General features: G+C 35.7%; 1 protein-coding gene across 5 annotated transcripts in view; it reads right to left on the reverse strand.

Moving 5' to 3' along the window:
* Positions 1-582: 582 nt before the first annotated feature.
* NRCAM (neuronal cell adhesion molecule) overlaps positions 583-25,678 on the reverse strand; it is a 64,408-nt gene continuing 39,312 nt past the window's right edge. For 3 of the 5 annotated variants that reach the window (XM_065743419.1, XM_065743422.1, XM_065743421.1), the window contains 3 exons: positions 11,749-11,880; positions 10,278-10,356; positions 583-964 (listed from right to left, as the gene is read on the reverse strand). In XM_065743419.1, the coding sequence (XP_065599491.1) occupies positions 727-964; positions 10,278-10,356; positions 11,749-11,880 (449 nt within the window). In that variant the 3' untranslated portion in view covers positions 583-726. Of the gene's footprint in view, positions 965-1,527; positions 1,540-6,458; positions 8,447-10,277; positions 10,357-11,748; positions 11,881-16,880; positions 17,034-18,086; positions 18,213-18,741; positions 18,808-25,274; positions 25,311-25,678 lie in introns of those variants that run through there. The other 2 variants (XM_065743420.1, XM_065743423.1) reach the window with 2 other exon arrangements.

Consider the following 25,678-nt stretch of genomic DNA (forward strand, 5'->3'; position numbering starts at 1 on the left):
ATCAATCCAACGTGTTTTGATGTAAAAAATAGAACACTGTACTGCTGTAATACTTGAGAGATTAAAAAGGCTATAAAGTAATAGGAGCAAAGAGCAGATAATAGGGTCTCATTAAGCATCAGCAAATGCAAATGTCATACTAAAATCATTTAGCAATTATATACTGTACATACTGTTCCTAACTGTCTTGCAAAAAGACATATGATAGCTAGACATTAGGTCACCAATTTCACAACAATGTCCACAAAGACATTGAAGTTCTATATAATACCACTATAACACTCTAACAATGAAAATGGAATTCATACCCAGGGATTCGGCTGAGGACCGCATAACAAACTGTCCAACCATGTTTTTATAGTCAACATGAGACTGTGAATTGTGTAGTATCTTTTTTTCATGCATTATACCATTTTTTTCAACAGGAAACAAAACTGTAAGTCAATGCTATATTTTTTTTTGTGTGTGTGTCAGTTTCTTTTTTAAAAAAGTAAGAAAATCCAAGATCCAAAATCCACAAAACTCCAAATGTGAGTTTTGCATCTTGATTCGTACTACCACCCCACTTGGTGTGTTGTTATACCATGTATAATTGTACGGACCGGCGCGTTCTCATAGCACAAACACTTGGAGGTGAGGAGCTTTGATACCTGCATGTTCATAGTACGAGAAGGAGGACGTACAAGTGCAAACAAACAGAAAACACAAGGGAATCAAGTTCGTTCATTACACAAATGAATTCATGGCATTTACAGGAGAAGGAGCCTCAGAGCTTTCATTTCCTTCTGCAGGTTCTTTCTCTTTCTTGCCGCTGTACTGTCCAATAAAGGAGCCATCCTCATTGAACTGGCCATTTACACCTTCTCCATAGTCAACTAAACTGTCATCACTGTCTTCTTTTTTCACAGTTCTGTCTGATGGTGTCCGACTTCCTTTTTTTAGAGGTTTATGGTCCTCTGCATCACTGGAGACACAAACAGACAAATGAAAGGAATTAAGCCATGCACTGTTTTGAAAGGCGGTATCAGTCATGCATGCAGAGTTTATAAGAAGCATGTGTGCAGCCCTAAAATCTTTAGTAAACCCACATACATTGTAGAGACATGATATGATGCAGTTGACATGAACGCATGGTATAGCAATGGTTTACAGAGTATCTTCAGTGGAAGGTGGGGGTTTGTTGGTTTTCTGTTTTTATTTTTTTCATCGTGCATAACTTTTCAATGCTAAGAGTTGTGCCCTTGGCTTGGAAGCAATTTAGATGCAACTGCAAGCATTAAGAAGGAGGTTGTAAAGTTACAAAATATATATGTATATTTTTTTTCTTCAAAGTAACATCGTTCTGATGTGCTGTGAAGTTAGTCTGTTAAACTTCTTAATTTCTTTGACTCCTTCAACATGAATGAAGAATGAATTTGGTTAAATGGAATATACTCATTTTCTTTACTAGTACAAAGAAAATAACAGTGCTGCATTTCAAATAATTTGTTACATAATGCAGGCCAGACTTACAATTTTTAATCTTACCTTTCAAGAGACCTATATATTCCATTAAAAGGGTGCAGAAGAAACAAATGAAAATAGCCTAAGAAGAAAAGCAAAGTCCATATCCTGATAGTGATCAGTATTTTATCAATAATAAGTTGCTTATAAAATTGCTAAAACGTTTACTGCATACAAGTAAATCAACAAATTCAGCTTACAATAGATAGAACTGAGCAGTTAAGTGCATGCTTAGGTTTTTTGTTACTTACAAGATCGACCTCCCTATCTCAACCCATAACTGATAAACATGTTCTGGCAATGATGACGATGATTTGGAGCACAACAGGAAAAGGAAAGGAAAGAAAGACAGGGATGAAAGATCCATTTAGCAGAGTACTGCACTCAGTGGAAAAGTTACAGCACCATCAGCATCCCAAACAAATTTGCAGCTGTGGTAAACCTGCATTTTGTGAAACAGATGTAGCTGGGCTCTTTTCTTAATCCTCAACACTGCACTTCAGTCTCAAGATGAAGATTTCAGCAGCAGCTCCAAACCATTTCCAACTAATAAACACTACTGGCAGCTGCACTGCTGCGTGCAACTTAACTTTGTCTTAAACAAAACATGTGACTTTATAAAGGTACCAAAGAGCAAATGATTTTTTTTTTATCCCTTATAACTTCCATCTTAAGGAAAACGTAAATAAACATGTACAGAATGTCAAGGAAATGAAAATATGCAAAATTCACATCATTAGACTGAATATATATTCAGCAAACTATTTTAACTGTGCAATTCCTATAGAAAACCCTTTACATTGTCCAATAATGTATTTGCTTTCCTTTTTCTACTGAAAATATCTGAATATTGAAAAAGAATCAAAACATTATAGCATATACAAAGTCACAGACTGTAGCGTTAGCTGATAAATGCTCTACTGGGAAGTATTTCAGCATTGAAAAAAAGCCACTACACAATTTTCCATCAAACTTGTACTCCTCATCTCAACATCCTTTTTTTACTTTGGAAAAGTCCAAGTTTTCCCATTCTGAAAGAAGGACACCTCTAATATGCACACAAGAGATTTTATTTTCTGTGCATACACCGAAGTGGTAGGAGCACTTATCTTATTAAAACCTTCATGCTAAAATCAAAATGTACAGAGGCCAAATACACTTCTGTGTATTGGCTTGACTCTACTTTTAGTTATTGCTGTGTACATGACATTAGGATAAATATCTGATCATTGATCTTCTGTGCTCACTGCAAACATATGTGTTATTAACGGTGAAATGAATTCTGCTCCAAAATGTCAGTCATCCAGCAGCAAAGTGCAAATGTTTACAACACTGCATATTACAAAGACAGATCATTTTGGAAGGAACTTGTATGTAAAAGGTTAAATAAAGAATAGACTATTTAAAAATCCTAAGAGTGAGTCTCGTAGTCAGATAGCGAAGTATTTTCTTCACTGCCCTCCTTTCAGGGCAACAGCCATTATACACTGCTATACAAAAGCAATGAAGACCAGACCCTCACACTGAATGGTACCAGGTCCTGCTTCCTGAGAAAAATGACCTGCAGTGTTTAATGACTCCTCAGTAACAGCATTTAGTAAAGAACCTTGCTTCAAAATGGCTTGTGCTGCAACATGTAGGAATGAAAACAAATTAAAAATGCATTTGTACCCTATTCCAACTGATCAAGAAACTGTAAATGTTCTAAAGTGCAACTCTATCTGTTTTAATTCACTAGGCTGGCAGTATAAAGTAAATAAATAATATACCATCACTGTATTAAAAATATCTACATTTCAGACATTTTTGAGTTTAATCCAATAAAAAGCTCAATTTCAATTTACAACTTAGATAAATATGTGCGTAGAAACTTTTCCTTTGTGTTGATCTTTGCTTTTTGTTTGTTTGTTTGTTTGTTTGTTTGCATTTATGGAAACAGAAGTTATTTATAAAATGAGCAATAAATAAATGATTACACGGTTGCATTCTGTCTGTGATTTTTCTAGATATTAGTAAGGATACAGGTTCTACTGTCTGTATAATAAGAAACAAATAAAACTGCAGATTCACCCATGAGTATACCTGCACGGAAGTTGGTGATGATATAAGAGCAGAGTTACAACAGATGCAAAATCAAATCTGAACCTGGGAATTCTCTCCTCTTTTGCAAGAGAAAAGTCCAGAAAGAAGCTCTGCCAAAATTCTGGCAATGAAAAATAGACGTGGGATTATCCCAGGTGCTTTCCTCTCCTTTTTCAGGAGAAAACAAAAACAAAACCCATGGAGTTGTCTATGACTGTTTGTAAAATTAGACCAAATGCAACCAGCACAGATCATGCTTTCTTTAAGCTTTTGTTTGTGGCTTTGCTTGCTGACATTTAAACTTATCTAGCGTAATATCCTCAACTGAAGCAGAAAGTACAAGTTTAACTAAAATTAAAGTGGCAAATTTAAGAAGTGTTTTGAAATGTGTCATGCGTGCAGTGCCTACAGTTAACAGTGAGACAATAGGTACTGGAAAGGAACAAGATATGAGAATATACCTGGATTTTATTTTTAGATTAGAAGACCGTGAAATGAAGATTAGGGACACTTTTTCTATTTGCCATCTTCTAAGTAATTTCCACACTACTAGCTTTGTAAGGATGAAAGTTTCTCAATAAAGACTGAAATGCCCCCATCATTTTGACATGTATCAGCACCTATCAGGCATTTCATGCCATTTCAACAAGAACAGTACATTTGATAGTAAGGCAAACTCTAAAACTCTAAGTACTTTTCTGAGGTGATTGCTAATGTGTTTTTCTTTCCCCTCTGAGTTTTATGAAACATACAGTAAACTTGCTGATAATGATTAAGAGAGATAAGTATGGAGTTAAGAATAATGTGTCAATGCAAAGTACAAACTTATTCAAAAAAAGTATTTCCATTTCACAAGGTCATCAGTTATTGAAAGAAATATGTACCTTGAAATCTCCTTTCTTCTTTCAACTTTTCAACTTTTCTTCCTTAGATATGGGTACATGCAGCAACCAGTCAGAATGGGGAAGACAGTATTACGATGCCTCTGCAGTCCAGCAGGCAACTAGTTCCCACTAAACTTTGCCACATTCATGGACATGCAAAACAACTCAATATATGGTTAGCAATATACTACTTTTCCTTATAGCACAGCTGTCAGACGAAAGGCAACACAAAACAAACAAAATGGGTAAAGCATACTGGGATACTGGATGCAGAAAAAGGATGATGAGGAAGAAATTCGTTGGTAGTGAATATCTTGTTTTTCTCCTTCAGGTCAACAGACCAGAAGTTTTTAAGTATAAGCACACACACAAAAGCATAGAGGTACATTACACCATGGCTTTCCTGTAGATTCCAGGACAACCTCTGATCCAATGCCTAATGGACATCTGCGCACACTTCTAAACTGATAAGAAATCCCAAGGACTGTGCAGATGGTACTTTTCCCTAACTCTTATGCAAATCATTCAGATTTCAAAACTTCGTACCATTTTCAATCTACCTAAGACAAAGGCACATCTATCCTGTTGTTTTTTTTCTCCTGAGCAGATATTCTTTATCATGTCTGTAATCTTCAGTCTTGGCAGAAGCTGGAAAAACTGAAGATTAAGTTCCTGGCAGCAGGCTGAAAGAGTTGTTAGCCTAAGAATCTGATCTACTCCTAGTAAAAAGTTGCAAAGAACAACCTGATAGAGATAAATTCAATCAAACTTTCCACCCTTGCTATTTCTGGAGGAAAACTGTACAAAGGGAAAACAAAGAACTGATTTAAAAAAAGTAGGTGACACAGATGCTCAAGAATTAAAATAAGAACCATCAAAGAAAGCGTGCATGTGTGAATGAGGACACAGTAAGATCACTGCCAAATCCAATCTGACTATTCAGAGACATGAATCCTCCAGAGGCAGCCTACTGACATCACCTCTAGTGCTAAAAAGGATCAACCTTTTAACTGTTGTGAGGCACAAATCATTGCTAGGTCGCCCTGGAAACAAACCTAGGCTGCAATAAAACTGCTGTAAGTACAGCATAAAAAATGCTGTTGCATTTACAAACTATATTCTCATTGTTAGTCAACCGAGGCAAAGCAGGAAGACTAATACATTATCTATCAGCTTCAGAACTCTCCTTTAACCATTTCCAGCAAGCCTCCCATAGCATAGCTAGGAAGTTCTAGAAAAAGTAATGTATGTGAAAATGACCAAGTAAAGAGGCAAAGGAATCACACAAAATGTGTAAATATCTTGCATAACTGCACTAACCGTCCTGCTACTATAGATGCCTTATGCTGTTTGATCGTCCTTTGAGGACAAATACACTGCGATATCAAGTAAGAAGAGATGCAAAAAGCTCTGTTTTCATAAAGCCAAATAAGAAATGCATGCCTTGCAAACTCTCCCCACTCATGAATCAACAGGTCTATAGATGCCATTTGTTCTAGGAACAAATGTCTCTTGATTTATGACCCAGGATGGAAATTTAGGCTTATTTATATAGCTACACTGACCTGAGCAGGAGCTCTGTACAGTCTTTATTTTAAATTTAAATAAACACATTTACAGTATTTGTTGTACTTCTTGCAGTTGCTTGGTGTAAACATTGCCCAAAGTTCACTGTTCTTTCCAACTGAGAAAACCACTGGGAATGTAGTGAAATACTTCTAGAGGAACTGTGTGTGCCACCAATCACAGGAACACTGTGCATCCAGTCAATCTGTGATTCCAGAAACATCTACGTTACCAAGAATATTATTTTTTTTCCTCCATATGATGAACATAGAAGAAAATATGCTCCCCGAAGAAGAAACATCACTGAAGACTGCAAAATTTCAAACAAGTCCAAGCCACTCCAAGAACAGTGGGAATACTAGAAGCTGAATGCGACAAAAACTCCCTGTATAACTTCTCTAGAAAATCATAATTAACAATTAAGATTTAAGTAATTTAATAATTTAAATCTTATCTTGAAATAGCACATTTTTGAAGCGTTGGCCTTACTTGTCCAGAAATATTGAGTTTATTCAGGATAAATTTCCATATCTCTGCAGTTCCTGAGAAAGGAAACTAGTCTTAGCTGTTCTTAGAAAGTTCCTCTTGATGGTCTGGTGCCTCTCTGAAAACGAGATGTCCTTTCATAGCTGGCATGAAAAGACTGTGAGACTTTGTATTTTCCCTTTCCTCCTTTAAACTTTGGAGGAGAACGGAAGGAACTCTGAGACTTGTGAGGGTAAGAAAATGAATGGTCAAAAGAGTGGTTTTTTTTCATCTGATGTAAGGAATGTTTGTGCTCTGCAAAGTCCTTCAGGATCTGGACCAAGGATTCACCAAATAGCTTGCCACCAGTGTATGGTAAAGACAGCAGCTGACATCTGAGATCTAGAGATGAGGTCCAAGGACGCAGCCATACAGCTCTCCAGGCTACTGTGAGGCATGCCATGTTTTTAACTGTGAGTCGAAGAGAATCCTCAGCTGCATCATGGATAAAACGAGCTGCAAGTTTACACAGTCTGCGCTTCCTCTGTATGGCACCAGATGGGACCCATCTTCTTTTGACTCTAGCTTGTTCTTCCTCCAGCCATACTAATAATGCTCGAGAAGCGTAAGTGCAGTAGATAGACACTCCAAGCTGAGCTGCAACCAGCTTGAAAGATCTTTTAATTTCTTCCTCAATCTTTCTATCAGTAAGATCTTTAGGGACAGCATCCATGTTAGCAGGCATTGAAAGCACAGAATCAGCAGTAATCAATGTCCTGTCTACCTTAGGCAAGGTGCCCCACAAGGCAGCTTTATCCACTGGAAGAGGATACAGCTTACGTAGGATTTCTGGGGCTTCATGCTTTGCCTCAGGATTACCCCAAATCCTACAGATGAGATTTTCCACTGTAGAATGGATAGGAAGTGCATTGCCTAAATTCCCTTCTTCAGATAAGATAGACATCTCTTCTGAAGGGCCTTCACCTTTGGAAGTTTTAAGCATTAACACTCTTTTAATGTGCCTGAACAGATAACTCTGATTCTCCATGCCAAACTTACGCACAGCATCTGGTTCTTCTTCATCTTCTGTAGGGGATTCAGATGACATCTGCTCATCTTCAGAGGATGAATCAACCTCCAAAGCTCTGTAAGCCTCAACTCTCTCCTTCCCAGAAGTTGCTTGATCTTTTAAACTGCCCATATGGACAGACTCAAAAGTTTGGGAACTGCTCCCAGTTGCTTCTAGAGGAACCACTGGAACTTCTGTAATTGGTATCTTGGAATGCTTTATTGTGTGGGACCTAGGCTGTGCCGCAGAAGTTAAACTTTGTCTGGCTGCTGTGAGTGCATCCTTTAAGACAGTAGCTAGCTCAGGCAAAATTACAGATTTCATTAATGAATTCTTTTCAGATTCAGAGAAATGAGTAGTAGCAGAAGGTCTTACCTTCCTGTGGTTGGAGTTTTGAGTGTCTTCTGACTCTGAGCTGTAGTCTGGGGTCTTGCTGAACTGATCTTGGAGAGAAGAATGCTGCCTTGGCAGTGAGCCACGAATTGAGTTGCAGCTGAGGGGTTGGTGGAAAGCGGGTGGATGTCCTGCCTGAGAATTTGAGCCCTCATTCAAACCCATTATCTGTTGCTCGGAAGCATGATGTCTAGAGCTATGCCTGTACTTCCATTTGTCTGACCTCTTTTCCTCTTGGCAGAAGGAAGCAGAGACAGAACTAGCCCTTCTGAGCTCTGAAGACTGCCTAGCCTTCCTCCTGGTGTAGGAGGTCTCTGATCTGATGTTGGGGTATTGATCCCCTGACCTTTCGAGGGAGTTGAATCTGTCAGATCTCACAGACTTTGCTTTGGTAAAGACAGGGTCTGCTTCAGAAGAACAGGCACAGCTACCTTCTCTTTTCTTTTCCTTGTCCATTTTCTTTCCTGTCCAAGCAGACATGGACCTGAAGTGATGAAAAAAGTTCAAAACACTCGAATTTCTAAACCTTTCAAAAATCACATTTTTGTTCAAGGGAAACCCTATGCCCTTTGTCCTCATAAAAGCACTGCATCGTGACCAGTGCCATGTGAGACAGACAAACTGGGAACTGAGTGACTGCATGGATGCTGGGCTGCAGAGAGGGTGCCAAGATATCTTCTGTTATCTGACTGGTTGCTGCTGCTGCCCTGTCTCTAAGGAAAAAAGAGGAAAGCCCAACATAGACTAATTACACAGAAATACATTTTAGAAAGGAGTTTTTGCATGGTAAATAGGATGAGCATATGAACAAGTCTGAAAGCTAGGCATGCAAATGTCCATTTTCACCAGTCAAGTGGTATATAGATGAAATCATTAATAGAACACTGAGTGATTCTATAGACTGACTGAAGTCTCTTCAATATGGAGACAAATTCAAATTCTGCTACAGGTCACACATGAAAACAGATATCAACAATTTTCGTCCAGACCTGAGAAAACATATATTCAAGTCACACAAATTCGTATAACTATGTACAAGGGCCAGTTTCTGCTGCTGAAAGTTCCAAGTACTGAAAAGCAGAGGAGTGATAAATGAGAATGCAAAGTGGACTGCATAGGAAAACGTATACAGTACTTATTTACATCTGCTTCCAAACGTGGCCTTACACTACCACTTTTATCAGCTACATTTGATTAATACATATGCACTTATGGCTGTAATAAAATGGCACATAAAAATGATTAACCTAAGAACAGAGTAGTATTGATTTTTTCTTTTTGTTGTTGATTTGTTTTTTTTTAAATCAAGTAAGAACAAACAGAAACTACTCTTTGGTATTGAACATTGGAAATCTAATGCAGTCAGATTCATATGCACATTTCCTTTACACAAGAAAGCTAAAGCAAGAGAATTTGTCTTGAATAAACTGCTTTTTTTGCTATGTTTGTAAGTCAAACCATTTTCAAAGTACTAAAGGGTTTTTACAATATTTTTTTACACAGCACTACACTGTAAAATGCATCACAATACCCAAGTAAAATATAACAGCATAAACATATTTAGAAACTGAATATTATTTCAAAAATAATGGTAAAAAAACACCAAACAATATGCTGTTCTTTTATTTAATAATCTATACTCATATGAATGGACTTGCCAAAGCATACTTCTTGAGATGTCAGGAGATTCAACTAGATTACTTTTAGAATAAAGGAAGAGAGTCAGGAATAAGAGCTGTTGCATGCTTTTGAAGCTGCTTTCTCTGTTTCTTGCACTGAAATACATTTAAGGAAGATCTCTTTTTTACCACAGAACGTTCCCTCACCTCCATGTTTAATGTTGCTGCCTTGTTATTAGGTTAGGTGTTACTGTTAGTGGAATTTTAAATGTATTTGTTTTTCAGTCAGTGGAATACATGACTGTCTTTATTAAACTTCAATTAGAAATTTCAAAAAATATAATGTCAGACATACCCTAACTGAAAAGACAAAAGCACACTTTATATGATATAAACCCATGAAACATGGGTTTATAAAAAAAGATTTCTCCCTTCGAGACAACTGTGTTTGAATCTAGATTTCAGCTTGCATTAGTGGCTTATTCTAAACCCTCAATTATTTAATCTTGGATGTTTTTTTGTTGTATTCCCTTTTCTAACAGCATATTTGAAATGCTGTCTTTAGTTCTATAAAACAATGTAAGCAGAATCTTTCTCAACACTGAAAAAAAGTTAAGTTTTGAAATTACAAGTGTGATATCATATAAAGTACATGCGATATGAAGAGTGAACACAACAACCACGTCAGTTGCTCACCTGTATTCACCAAATGTTCCATCATCTTCCTTCATAGGCTGTATTTCTGGATCAGCATGTGCATCCTCCTTTTCCTTCACTAAAATATTTGAAATAATAATTTTTATCACTGCAAAGGCTAGAAATTGTAAGATGTTGATTTCTCAAACTGATCAGATTTGGCTAGAATATGGTTTGAATAAAAATCATTTATTGAACTGGAGCCTCAGATTACCACACGTTTTCTTTTGAAGGAAAAGATCTGTTAATTAGTAACAGAATTTTATCTTAATTTGAGTATAAAACACTGTGCCATTCTGCATGAATAACATTTTTTCTTTCATTTGAAACTAAATATTTTTTACAAAATTTCTGAAATATTTTCTTGTGTTATTAGCAGAGCTACTGTTTATTGAAATGTGAATATCCATATTTCATATTGCCTCCCATATCAACTGATAAAATTTAATGTTAACTTGTATTCTCTGCTTGCTTCCTTGTGCTTTCATGTCATGCCCTAACAATGCAGTAAAGGTATTGCAATAGTGTCTCCAGGAAATTTTAAATAGCATTTGAAAAATATTATTTTTGGAAAATAATAGGTTTGGTCTCTTCATTATTTCTTCTCTTTCCTTTTTATGACATGATCAAAAGCAAAGCAAAAACACATCCCTGTAACAGTTTGCATTTTACTGGTAAGCATGCATATATCTTGTGTTAATTTTTGCATGTAATTTGTCCATGCAACTATGCAGCACAGAAATCTGCTAGTATCTAGGGAGATAAATGTTTAAAGAAAACATACATTCCTATCAATAAACATTGTCAGAGTAAAACAATATATTGGTCAAGAATTATCTTCATCATGGCTCTTTGTCTTTTCATTTTCTTTTTTCTGGACATTATTCAAATCCTTACCTTGTTCAGCAAATAGTTATATAATTCAATACAGTATCGCTTTTGTTGTGGTCACACTAAATTTGTACATCATCAGTTTATACATTTAATTAAGATGATACAAATCATTCCTCGTGATAATTTGTAACACCTTGAAATGAATCTGTCTTCTATAATTTCATACTAAAATAACTGAGAACTGTTTTCTAGCCACTAGTAATCTGAAGATTATGTGCTAAAATTAAGACAGAAAGTAGCTAGTAAGAGTTCTAAATCAGCTCGTTCTGGTGGGTTAAAAGACTAAACTTGGGGCATGCAGTTTTATCAGGACAGCCAAGCTCAAAGAAAGCTTAACTCTCTCTAAAGTGTTAATGCAGGGTAACAGAATCCTCCAAGGATGAGTGAGATAACTCTTCTTAGGGACTGATGTTTTCTACCAGTAGGCTCCCAATGAACCTACTAAATGATAGGACTGATTTCTCACACACACAATGCAAACTAGTCGCAAATGTAATATCTCTAGTAAACCTGAGATCTGTCTTAAGTGGACTGATTACCAGTCGATGACTTTTACTTTTATTGTTACATATCATACCTGGATATTTGCCACCTTTATTTCTCCTTATGAAGCAAACAATCAGTAAAATCAAGATAAGAAGTGCAACAGCACACATAAGTCCAATGAACCATCCTTGAGTAGCAATGTCTACTTGCCGACTTGCCATTGCTGGAGAACAGAAGAAAAACATTATGAGAAGTTCACCTGCATTAAAATTCTATTAAATTAAATTAAATAATAGTCAGTATACGTCATTTATTAATCAAAGAATAACACTTGCAAGAATTAGTATTAAGAAAAGCAGTGATATCATATTTTATAAATATTTTCATTATTTAAAATGTTTCCAAGGAAAAGTGCACAGAACTTATTTTTGAATACATAAAAATTCTGCCAATGTTTTTCAACATTTAGGCTTAGCAACTATTTTGCAAAACATGTACACATACAGTATTGTGTTTCACAAATTTCAGAACTCTTTTCAACCATTTTACATTAATAAAACTACTGAAATGAAATTGCAAATTTTAATTCACACGAACACTTAGATTGAATTACTGAAATGAATAAAAACCCAATACTCATTAGCTACTGCACACCTATTAGTCAGAAACAGAAACAGATGGGTCATTCAAGACCATAACACTCAATTTCAACTAAAAATCAACAGTGAAGCATCCTTTAAAGCCTTATTAAGCACAAATGTGTACACCATGCTAAAATTTATCATGATTGCCATAATTTAGCATTAGTGAGGACTTAACACAGTGCAATTGGGAAGCTTTTCCTCAGTGCTGTTTCTCTCCAAATGCTGACTCAAGTTGGAAAATAAACAATAAGGAAACGTTACAGTCACAAGTGAGGAAAGAAATCAGCTGTGTGGTTTGGTGGCTGGAACCCTCCTACTAGCCTCCAGCGCAGTAGGAGGATTTTCCTGGGTAACTTTATTTTCTACTCTCTCGTTTGGAAATAACTGGCCAGCAACTGGCCTTAGGATTTGCTGTTGGGAGAAAGTGGGAAAGGTGAGAGGAGTTGAAAATGTGAGCTATAGACAGAAGATATGAAGGGGAAGAAGATGGACATCCACTGTATCCTTTTTTATTTATTCTCCTCCAAGCCTCAAACCCAAGAGTTTGACACTCTGTGAAGAGTCAGCTGTGTCTTGTGAGACGTAAACAAAAATCACCTTTCCACATGAATGAGGAAAGCAACATGCAAAGGCTTCCTATGCATACCTCATGTAGTATTTTGTTTCAGATTACTTTTTTTCTGACTTCCATGAATTAAGCCAATTTTTATAAAGATCAATAGGTCTCAGCTTATAAGACACTTTGCACTACAGTCAGATTGTAGTAGGGAGCTGGGCTCAATCTTTATGGGTCCTTTCCAACTTAAGATGTTCTAGAAAGACTCATTTGTTCAGTGTATCAACTCCCATGGCACTAGATTTCACACATATCCACTAGGTAATGTCCATGAGCTTGCTTCTAGTCAAGTGAAAGGCATAATACATAAATAGCTTTACGCAGAGATATATGAAAATCTCAGAATTTCCACCTCTCTTTGAGAAGATATGTCTTCAAGGGAAAGCTCATAAGAGCATGTTTCAGAGAGCCCATTTTCGATGGAGCACTGACTGCCCAAGCTCACTGAATGACAAGTCCATGTGATACATATAGCACACACTCTCTTCCCCTTACAAAACATGGAGAATATCAACTGGTAATAAGCCTGTGCTTGCACCTTTTGAACAACACTGGAGCCTTGCTTGGCAGACAAAAGCTGGCAAGAGATTTCTGGACTGGCAAGCACACTAACAAGAAAATGTTACAGTTATAGGTCAGAATTCAAGCTCAGGTCTCAGTGTTATTTGTTAGTTAAGACAGGCTGAGACAGCTAGCCTGGAAACATCAGCAATGCATGGTCCTAGTGGGTTTTCCGTGGGCTGTATGAAGACTGTAAGTACCTCTGAGTACTATTTCAACTATTGTTACATTAAAATGATAAAAAAATTATATGTATGTGTATCTATTATACATAGCCTTTATATATATACATATTTATATACTGTAAATATATAAGTATCGATACAAAGTGCAATCAAACAAAATCACAAAGGCAATCTTCCTCTGAATTGTAAATTGAAGTAATACAAATATTGTTTTTACACTGAGGTCAAAATTATTTGGAGTTTTTGACATATGCATTTATAATAAGGCATTAAAGGTTGTATAATATATACTGTAGCAAAATGCAAAAGCACATTTAACATTCAAATGTAGTAAAAAAAATAGCAACAAGCAAAACAACTCATGCATAAAAATATTTAAGATAGATGGGAAAAAACAAAGACGAAAACTTACTTATGTAGCTTCCTGTATTCTTTAACTTATTGCATATCCAGCAAGAAAAAGATTCTAGGCCTTTGTGCAACTTTAAAAATGGCACAGAATTTCCTACGTACTCTAAGCAAATTATCTGCAGAAAGACATTTACTGATGCTGAACTGCTAACACAGATGTTACTGCAATATACTACTGGTATGCTTAAAAAGACAAAACCGTGTACTATGAAGCTGTTCTGTAGGAAGACTTGCTAAGAAAAATATTGTGTCAATACGTCAAATACTGCAGTTGTTTTCCTAATTAAGGAAGCACTCCATACTCCAATATTTTTCTTCTTATCTACTTCATTATTTTGCAATGTTTAGAAGTGTGATAGTGTGACACACAATCCTTCTTTAAGAAATCAAACATAATCACAGAATTATAGAGGTTAGAAGGAACCTCTGGAGATCACTGTGTCCAACCTTCTGCTAAAGCAGGTTCCCTGGAGTAGGTGGCTTTTGAATATCTCCAGAGAAGACTCCACAACCTCTCTGAGCAGTCTGTTCCAGTGCTCTAGCACCCTCAAAGTAAATAATTTCTTCCTCGTGTGCATATGGAATTGCTGTATTGCGCCTGTTGCCACTGGGCACACTGAAAAGAGCCTGGCCCCCTGACACCTTTCCATTAGATATTTATAAGCATTGATAACATTCCCTCAGTCTTCTCCAAGTTGACAGTCCCAGACTTTCCTTATAAGGCAGGTCCTCCAAGTCCTTAATGGCCTTTGTAGCCCTCCTTTCTAAGAGATCTCTGTCTTTCTTGAATTGAAGAGCCCAGAACTGGACACAGTACTCCAGATGTGGCCTCATCAGGTCAGAGTAGAGGGGGAAGATCAACTCCCTCAAACCTGCTTAAACCTTAAACAGGTTTAAAACTCCGAATTTGCCCTCTTTGAACTTCATAAGGTTTCTTTCCACCCAACTCTCCATTCTGTTCAGGTCTCACTGAATGACAGCACAGCCTTCTGGAGTGTCAGTCACTCCTCTCAGCTTTGCATTATCAGCAAACTTATTAAGCGTGCACTCTATTTGTTCATTCAGGTCACTGATGCTGACTGGACGAGACTGGACCCAGTACTGACTCCTGGGGATCAGCACTAACTGTAAGTTTCCAACTAGACTTTGCTACAGATTGCAACCCTCTGAGCTCTGCCAGTCAGACAGTTCTCAACCCATCTCACTGTCTACTCATCTATCCCACACTTTCTAAACTAACCTACGAGGACGTTACAGGAGACATTGTCAAAAGCCTTGCTAAAGTCAAGGTAGACAACATCCACTGCTCTCCCCTCCAGTTGACATCACAGAAGACCAGATTGGTCAAGCATGACTTCCACTGGTACACCCATACTGACTACTCCTAATAATCTTTCTGCTATGTATAACATTAGATCAAGGATCACAAACAGTGCAGTATGTGCGTAAAACAATGTCTTTAAACTTCATTTAAATCCCCTTCTTCCTTATTTACACAGAGGCATGAGCCAAGGTTCATTCACAATTATGTATAGAATTCCTTATCCAGTAGTTCAGTATGCTTTGTTCAGAAAGATGCTTTTGGGAGAGTTTCAATTTCACTTGTTTTTAATTACGCTGCTGACTTGATCTGTTCTTTACTGCTGCTTCAGGCTTTGGATTTTCTGTATTTGCATAAAATTCTACTCATTGCCTTTTATATCAGTTGTTGTCCCTGGCACAAATAAACTCTCTGCTTAGCCCACACATACTTGTTTGGAACTGTTATTCAGCACTGTATTTTCAAGGCTTTCCTGCAACATAATAAACTGTGAACAGAAATGGAACAAAACAAAGCAAAAATAGTGTATGATTTTAGAAAGTGTTCACTTTCAAACTGGTATATTCATTTAATTTACTCTGTTGTCTTGTAATTATTCCATGTTGATCAAACATATTTTCATATTTAAACAACTTTCTTAAATCATAACGTTCTGGAATTGGTGATGCTACAGCTCAATAACTATGCATTGATCAGAATGCCTGGAATGAGCAGCAAATACAAATAAATAATAATAGCTGACCAAGACCATGCTGTGATGACAACAACATATTCAGCATTAACATAAAAAAACTTCCCTCATCCTCCAAGTGAAATGAACAAGGATTACTGATTCACTTATGAAAAAATTACCACTGCACCTCCTTTTGATGACTGCCAGTATAATGATATAGAAGTAGGTTTACTGACTCATAAAACATAGTTTATGAAATAAAAATATTTATAAAACCAGCATAAAATGGGAAAACAAACATCAATAAATAGAAATCACAAAAGAATAGTTTAGGTTATATAAGACATCAAATTCTGCACTTCTGATTAAATGCTCACTTTAACTACTTTGTTTTGTATTAAATCTGATGATACGCAGATGGTTAGATTTAAATGTATATACTTGAATCTAGTAATGCACGTTATTCAAATACAACACTCTAGTTATCTTAATTAGAAATAAATGGAATAGGCCATCTTCAGTGCACAGCACACAGATGGAGTATGAGCAATATCTTGCCTCTAATATAAAGAACAGAGAGTACAGTGAATTGAAAATATTAAAACATCAATAATCTACATATTAAATGTAAATGTAAATGTAAATGTAATAATCTACATATTAAATGTTTAAAAAAATAATTTCACATTGCTCTACAAAAAAGAATAAACAAAGATGCTAGCTACATGTCTTAGCTAGAAGCAGTTCAACATTTCAGCATGTGGTCTATTGAAGTTCTGACTACGATACAGAATTGGTACAGTGTGCCTCACCTGGACCTGTCTCAAACAGATCCTCTGAACTCCTAAAACCAGACAGGCCCTCAGCACCAACTCGGACTTTATATGCTGTTCCTGGTGTTAAACCCTTTAACACAAAGAAGCTTCGAGAACCATTTACAATTTCTTTTTTCCAATCTTCTTTGCCTACAAAAATTTTAGGAAAACAACATATTGGAATTTTAATTTTCTATGTGTTACTGAAAGTTTCTAGACAGAATACTATCAACAGTTATTTGACTAAGCTATGGACTGGCTGACAAAAATTATTTTAAAAAAATAATAAAACTGTATAAAACTATGACTGTAAATAAGCTATTGCATGCAGTATAGTGAGTGAGACACTGTAGATTAATTATGAAACTATTTTAAACATTTGTTCCACTGTACTATAGAAACATTTTCATTTATTTTCTTTAAAGGCTTATTGAACTTGTAATTATAAAACACATTAAAATAGATTTTAATCATTTAATTAGATTACACTTCTGTAGCTTTGGTAACATTATTTTAGCACAGAAGTTTTACTTTGTAATCTGAACAGACCATATTTCCTGATAATTATCTTCTTTTTCTAGTAGTCTTAGCTTCTTCTTGAACTAATATGCATAGAAATGCATTTATATTCTTATTTTCAGATTGATCATCTTTAGAAGGATAGAGTATTTGAATAGAAATACCTTGGTTTTATTAGGCAACTTCAATTGTTAGAGGTATTGTCAAAGATTAAAACCTATTTTTATGCCAAGAAAAGTATGCAAGTTGGTAGATATCTTATTTTAATGTTTAATTTAACAAAGAAGATTGTTTTTATCTACTCTTTTTTTCTTTTTCCTGAATTGGACATAACTTAGGGGAACAGTTATACCCCATTTTAATGTACAAATTCATATTTTTACACATGTAATCACTGCATCATAACCAATTTCAAGCAATCTTCTTTTTTTTAGAAGTTCACATTCAGAGTAATTTATAAGATAATACAAAGGAACAAAGGCTGACTTTCTAATCACCAAAAAACTACTACACATTGATATTATCTATAATGAAAATTATTTGAGCTCCCAATCAAGTTAAAAAAAACAAAACTTCTAAATATTTAGGAGCTATCTTTAAAGTTGGGTCAGTTTAGGACCACACTTAAAAATCTTTGAAAATATATCTGAACACTTAGCACAATTTAATGAAATGACTTCTTACTGCCTGCTACACCATATTCAACATAAAAGTTGGCATGGTCTGGTCCCTCATACTCCCAACTGATATTGGCATAGGTCTCAGCAGCAGCTGTTGTAACATTTCTGATCCTTGGATAAAGTGGTTGCACTGAATACACAATAGAAGAACAAAGCAGAATATGATATTGTGACTTCACACATAAAATAAACAAATAAATAAATATAAGAAATATTTTAAGAAGTTACTATGCTGCTTTATATCACATACAGGGAAAGTATAGTACATTTGTCATTGCTTCCATTACTGGAAATGAACAACTAAACAGCATGCATGATTACTGAATCCTAGGCAGTTACTTCACTTAAATTAAAAAGTAAAATCTGTGTATTCTAGTGAGCATGCCCTGTATTACAGAAACTGCCAAATATTTTAAAATACTTAATTTCCAAAGACTCAGACAACAGTCTTTCTATTCAAGAAGGAAAATGTAGTCAGTTGGAAAGTGAGAACATTGTTGGGGTAACAGGAAATGACAGGAGAGCATGGAGGTAGGAAGGTGGCACACATCTCCCTTTACTCCACCTGTCACAGAATGGACCATAAATGTCTCAACTACAAACCCTCTATAGGATTTTTTCTCCATTGCATTGATAATGATAAAAAAGGAAAACAATACCCTTATAGAAAGTTGGACGGACAGTATGCATGACTGGGGAGGTTGCAAAAAGGGTTTCTGAATATCCTTCACCATCACAGGGAGTAGGAAAGAAAAAAATAAACAGTAAAAACACTTCATATCAAAGAGAAACATTTAAATAACACAGTAAAACCTTACCTGTTAATGAATAACACATGCACACTCTACACTCATGCAGGATTTGATTAGTTTTACTTGTTAAAATATGAAATGGCTAAGTGATATGCATATATTTGAAAGCAAATGGAAGAATGATTGTACTGAGGCCCTCACTTTTACAGAATATTTCTGAAAGTCACCTTCTCTGCCATTAAGGATTCAATGCACCTTTAGACACTGAAACATTACATACTGGAAAGCAAGTATCAAAATATTCTGGTGTGAAGGACACAGTCACTGGAATGCAAATTCTAGAAGCTGTGCATGTTAAGATACAGCATTTTATTGCTCTCATTACACATCAGTACTTTGCACAGATATGCACAATGCCTACGTCTATGAAAAGAAATGAGTTTCTCTTCAGTATCTTGTAGTTGGTCATATCTTTCCTCATAACTTAATTCTTTGTTTTCCAATTGCACTCGTTACAAGTGGACATATACTTCAGTATTTTTATTTGCATAATATCCATAAAAATATATTGAAACGGTTTAGTGCAAATAGAAAGGAGATGTTCCTCAAAGGTATAAAATTACTTTTCAATGAAAATGCCTAACTCTGTTTTTCACTAACATTTTGATACTGCTAGAGTTCTTTTTCCTGTTGGAAAAAACATCAAAAATAATTCTGAAAATACCATGAAACACTACAGATAAAATCTTAATCTCATGAAAGATAAAAGTGACAAAATTCAACTGACTTCATCTGCACCAGAAAATAAAATACGTCCATTCTCAAGAAGTTGCTGCAAAGATTTTATTCACATACTTAAGCTATTTTCTCCTCAAAACAGAATGGCCTTGTCTATATGGCTGACTAGAAGTAATTACAAATTTGATTCAAATACTCTATGGCTTGCTTTGGCATAGTAAAATAAATAAGTCCTATACAGAGACTAAGTATATGAGTACTGCGCCAGAAAATGATTGTTCCTGAGAGTCTTTAAAAAGACCTGTATGATGCAAATTCCATCAAATCTGAAAGATTGTTCAATAACCAAAAGTAATAGGGAACAGACTTATTTAAGAAATAAAGAATATATTTGTTCTCTGTAATCACCATAACAAGGAAGCAAAAGATTTTCAAAAGCCATCGAGGTTACTAAGTCAACAACAAAAGCACTATGAAATATGAGAACCAGGATAGAGGAAATCTGGTCTGTAATGTAGTGTAGGTAGTGTATATGAATACACTATAATAGTGCAAGGGGATTAGACTCTGGTTGGTTGTGCCACTTGAAGGTAGCAAGAAGAAAGCAAGCAAGCTAGAAATTCAGAAAGGTGCAGAATCTGACACTGTTGTAGTCAGTACTATTTCTAATGATTCCAGCAGGTCTGGAAATTTTTAGGTAAGTCTTTTAAATATGCCACATTTGCAACAAGGATACACATATTAGAAGATAAAAGGTGGCTGATGGATCCTGAGGTGATGAAAGCCTGATATGGAAATAGTTACAACATTCAGAGCTTGTCTCCAATCTATACCATGGTGGAACGCTGTGTTGTTGCTTAAAGTAATATTTTCCTGTCTTTTCAAATTAATACCAATTTTTGTTTTTGTTTAGGATTTTATTTTCTTTTTTTTGAGAGAGATATTTAATCTTACAGCCTCTCAGAAACAGAATTCATACAAATAACACAGTTAACCTTGGACTGCAGACTTAATGGAATTTGGTAATTTGTGATAAGAGATAAGAAAGGATCTTAACAACAGAATAGATACTGTCTCCGAAGATTTAGTTTATCAGAAAAGTAAATTAAATAATCTCCAAAGTGATTAAACTTTAGGAATTTTCACAAGATTCACTAGATTTCCTGGAAGAAATGACTGATACGTGATAAACACGCATGCGAAGACTTATTAAATGGAAAAGAAACATCAAGTGACGTGTCACAAAGTATTAGCTGAAGCGCACATACAAAGAGAAGAATAAATTCAAAGGATGTTCTCCCCTAACACACACACACAAGAAAAGGTGAAGAAAAAAGGTGAAGAAAAAAGGTGACAGATTCTTTCAGAAGCTGTAAGACAAATACAGAAGGGGTTTGCTTTTATTTGCTTTTTAACCTACAACTTTTCAACAGGAAATTCAAGCCTTAGGAGTGAATCCCATTTCTGGGACTGAGATACTGGCATTAGTCACTTCCGAGGCTACTGAAGCCATTGCAAGCACCTTCCTGTAGTGTAAGAAATACAGAAGACAAAGAAGAAATGCAAGAAATAGTTTCACTGATAAACTTCAAGTCTGAATAGACTTTCACAGAAGTCTACAAAGCAGAAGGTATTTGCAGGGATTTTCACACTGTAATGATCATTGTTTTCTCGAGCAACCATAGCATAGGTATTTTTCATGGTAGACTTAAAAGAGGACAAAACAGTGGTTCCATTTAGCAGGCTAAAATGAAAGAATCACCTAGATGTACCGTGGAGCAGACCACTGAGAGTGGCTTAAGGAGACAAAAAAAACACTGCAATTAATGTTAAGAGAAAAAGCAACTTGAATTTATTACAGAAAAATATGGAAACATGATGAGAAATGATTCATAAAAGGGGTTAAGACAGATGGCAAGCAGGGAAAATGATTTAAACAACAGAATTTTCTATGGAACAAAGAAAATTGAGAAGATCCTATCTTCTACAAATACATCAGAGACACAAGCTCAGCTGAGAATGATTTGTCACCTACAGTAAAGAACTACAAACTGGAGACTCGGTAAGTAGAAAAGTAAAGTTTCAGACTCAAATGCTGGTCTACTTGTTTTCTTCCTTCCACAGAAGTATTTCAATCAGTAATTCTTGAGATGCAAAGTTCATATGAAGAAGGCAGACCAGACAGAAGTACCACAACAACAGGAGGCGTTAGTTTCAGTTAAAGTTCCCAAATTTACTTTCAGTGCAGTTCAGGACTGCCAGTTATCAGCATCTGCATGCACACAGACCACAAGAATTTGCTTTTAAGATAAAGATGTGGACTATAGAAAACTGAAAAGTGAAACAAGAAAGCTTGCTAAATGTCAATGCAGGCATGTAATTACACGGTACAACTCCCTACACTTTGCAAACAACGCAACGAATCCCTCTGACTGTTCATGTAAACCAGCAACTTTTACTACTGCCTCATTTATGGTCTTTTCCTTCCTCCATAGTCCATTTATTTAAAAATTCTCATGGAAGAGGGTGGGAAGAACTCCAGCTGATTCTATAACTATTTTATTTATTTTATAGGTAATCAAGTTCTTATTTCCTAATTTCCTCTCACACCTTGTATGTGATTAGATGTAGATGACAACACATGGATGACTCACTGCTTATCTAATACTGGGTATAATGCATTGTATTTTACACAATTCTCACATTCATACTTAGAATGCAATTTGCTAAAAAAATAAGCCATCTTTCTTTGTAATGCCATAGTTTGATTAAATATGTCATGCACAATGTCAGAGTATTAGAAAAAAGGACAGTACAAGTCAAATTGATTATAAATTGTACAACAGGGTAGTTTGCTTATTCACAGTAAAATAATCTCTTTCATGATCTACTCATCTGAGATTGTGCAATAGTAACACATCTCCCTATCAAGTTTCCCCTTAGAGAAAAAAAACTTCAGATCTTATAATTCACTAAGATCCCTGGAATTTTGTCTATTTGATGCAATGACACTGTTTGTCCAGTGAACATTCTGATCAAGATGGTGCCTGTATTGCTAGGAGACAAATTCTTCTCTATACTGCCTCCCATTTGCTGCAGTGTCATGTACCTCTATGTCCTGTTCAATCAGCAGACATCTATTCAGTAAATGAATCAGAAAAATAAAAGATTTTTTTATCCAATCTCTTATCTTTGATCTTTTTTCTTTTCTTCTTTACCTCATGGGAAAAAGGGAAAAAGGCTTTTTTCACTACTTATTAATCTAGAAAATACTTTAAGACACTTAACCCCACTGCAGACAAACTCAGATGGGACAAATGTTAAAAGTGTAGCAGTAAAAAATAAGCAGTCTTTGGTATGATTTTTTTTTTAATAATAAAGGACGTAAGTACAATGAAGGGCCCACAACTGTCTAGAAAGATTGCAAAGGACAGCAAATATATTTCAGGCCTACAATAAAAACACTGAGACACTATAATAACCCTAGAATTACATTAGCAGTATGTCCCTCCACACAATACATACATTCTGAGAAGTGAAATAAGTCCCAAATTGTACACCTCTTCCAGGATTAGGTACGTTGAATTCCTCTAGGACCTTGAGTCCAATGTTTATATTGACCAGCTGAGGTCGCTGACCCGTATGAAACACATAGTACCAAATTTTCTCTGCAATTTAGGCTGCCTGAATCCGGGACCTTAAGTATTCTTAACTTCCGAGTTAAAAGCATTCAGATTGATAAAGAAAGGCTATATGCATTTTTCTGGCAACTCTTGTGATTCAAAATGAAAAGCTGAGATGTTGTTTTTGTTACATCAGAAAACAATAGAGAATATCGAGATTTCACATTCTCCATGGTTTGGCTGTGGAACCACATCAGTGAGAACTGTATCTACTAATCGGCCCTTCTGCTCATAATGGAGGAGTAAATATTCACTGTTTCTTGAGTGGGCTGAGTATTTCTGTTTTCCAAATCCACCCACTCATGGGATCAAATAATTTGGTACTTGATCTTGATAATATGATCCTCCTTTTCCTTCCCAATAGTGAAATAGTTAATCGTGTTAATGTAAGTAACCACTGAGAACATTTATCTCGAAGCTGGCGCAACTCAGATGTCCTAACAGATATCATGGTTTTAGCTCTGTCCTGTTTGCAGTTTTGGAGTTTTCTGTGCAATTGTAAGAGATAGATGCAACAGGAATATGAGAAAAGTTTGAAACCATAAACAGCATGAAACCAAACAAAGCCATCTGCTTTAATTTTTGGAGAATCTGAGATGACAGCTCTGAAATGTGAGCTGCTCCAGCTGATCATACAAATAAGATGCTTTCTGCTAGCCACAGACGGTGCAACAGCTATAATTAGACTGCAATTTCACACAGAGAATCTATTTTTCCTTGCATGAGTTTTTGCACTCAGCTATAAATAATGAGAACTTAATTTACATTTCTGTGGCTGTGTTCAGGACTACAAGCCACTTTCATTGTTCCAATCTGTGCTGACTCCCAGCTACAAGTAGACTAAAAAAAGTAATAAAGACTTGTCATTAAAATAAATCTAGAACTCTGTAATTCACCTGAAGTGCAGCTGATATTAGAAAGCACTTCCATCTACATATATATATGTGGAATATATAAATGCACAACTGCATGCATATAAACATAGTCTGACTTTTCTTAGATCAGACCGACTGAATGAAGTGAATAAGTGGCAATTTTCATGGCCATATCATTGTCAAAACACCTGATCAACAAGTGGGAAGAAAATGTATGCAAAACAATTACTGCTGTCTCTTCCAAGTTTGCAAAAAATGATGGAACCCTTCATTTTGATTTTGACTTGGTATTTTTATGGTCTGAGAATCTGAAACGTGAATGTTCATAAGTGTTAATGACACTCCTGTGATGAAGTGACACACAGAGGTAGAAACACCTTCCAGACTCACAGCTACCTGAAAGTACTTGGGATAATCTGCTCCTGGCAGTAAACGTACCAACATTCATAAAACCTGTGTGAAGAACACCTTGTTTGACAGAACAGCATTATAAAGAACTGAGTATTACTGAATTCAAGAGTAAGGATCATAATATGTTCCACTCACTTCAAGTATTTACTCACAAGACTAGTGAACCAAAGACAGCAGGAAGTCACCTGCCTTTATATTCAATCTGATGCTTGAACTGAGAAGTATACAGAAGGTATTGTCACTCATCTGTCCTTCATGTATAGCTGGTTGTAAATGAAATGTGATCAAATGGGTAGCATTAATCAGCAGCGAGAAAGAGAGTGCACCTACTTTTTTAAAACAAAAAATGCACAGGGCACAGGCAGTAAGAATCCCCTTTGTAGAAGTGCTGTTTTTTCTACTCTAGTTCATCAGTACTAGTGCACCTGGACCCTGAATATTTATGACCGTGAGATACATCTGTTAAATGTTCAGAAATAATTAGACTTTGCTGAAGCAAAGCTAATGAATTCCCCTGGAACTCTGTGGCAAAATAAGCAGATGAAAGGTATTAATAAGCATTCTGGATTCCCTTTATTTATTTATTTTTTAGACAGAAATATTTTCTTCCAGCACTGATTAATACTCTGTATAATGATGTGTAGTTCAAGATTTTCTGTCCTGACCACTGCAATTTCCCCACTTTAAACACTCCAAAATTCACACATTAACAAATCATGCAGTTTTATTTTACCTTTGCCTGCACCTACAGCAGGACGAAGAATACCGGCTTAAATGGAGGAAAACAAGAATAGGAACACTATATAATTAGGTCAAACACCATAGGAAACATTATTATAAACCAGAAAAGCATGCAGACTAGAAAAAAAAATAATTCAAATAAATTAGAAACAGTTCACTTATGCTGAACACTGACAAACTGTTACAGGACAAAAATCAAAATACGTGCATTTACTAAATTTCATTGGTCGTGCTTGTTAAGACTCGTGGTTTTAAATACAAGTAGTTCATATGCAACCTTAATACACTATTAGAAAAACTGCATTGCATACTAACTCAACTACAGCAACTGGAATAAACTGCAATTTCACTAACCATAAAGTTACGTGAAATGATGGTATCAAAGCAGACCTTTGA

The sequence above is a fragment of the Cyrtonyx montezumae genome, unplaced genomic scaffold (genome assembly GCF_038088225.1).
Source record: "Cyrtonyx montezumae isolate F1298 unplaced genomic scaffold, pur_monq_1.0 scaffold_3, whole genome shotgun sequence".
In the NCBI taxonomy this organism is placed as follows: domain Eukaryota; kingdom Metazoa; phylum Chordata; class Aves; order Galliformes; family Odontophoridae; genus Cyrtonyx; species Cyrtonyx montezumae.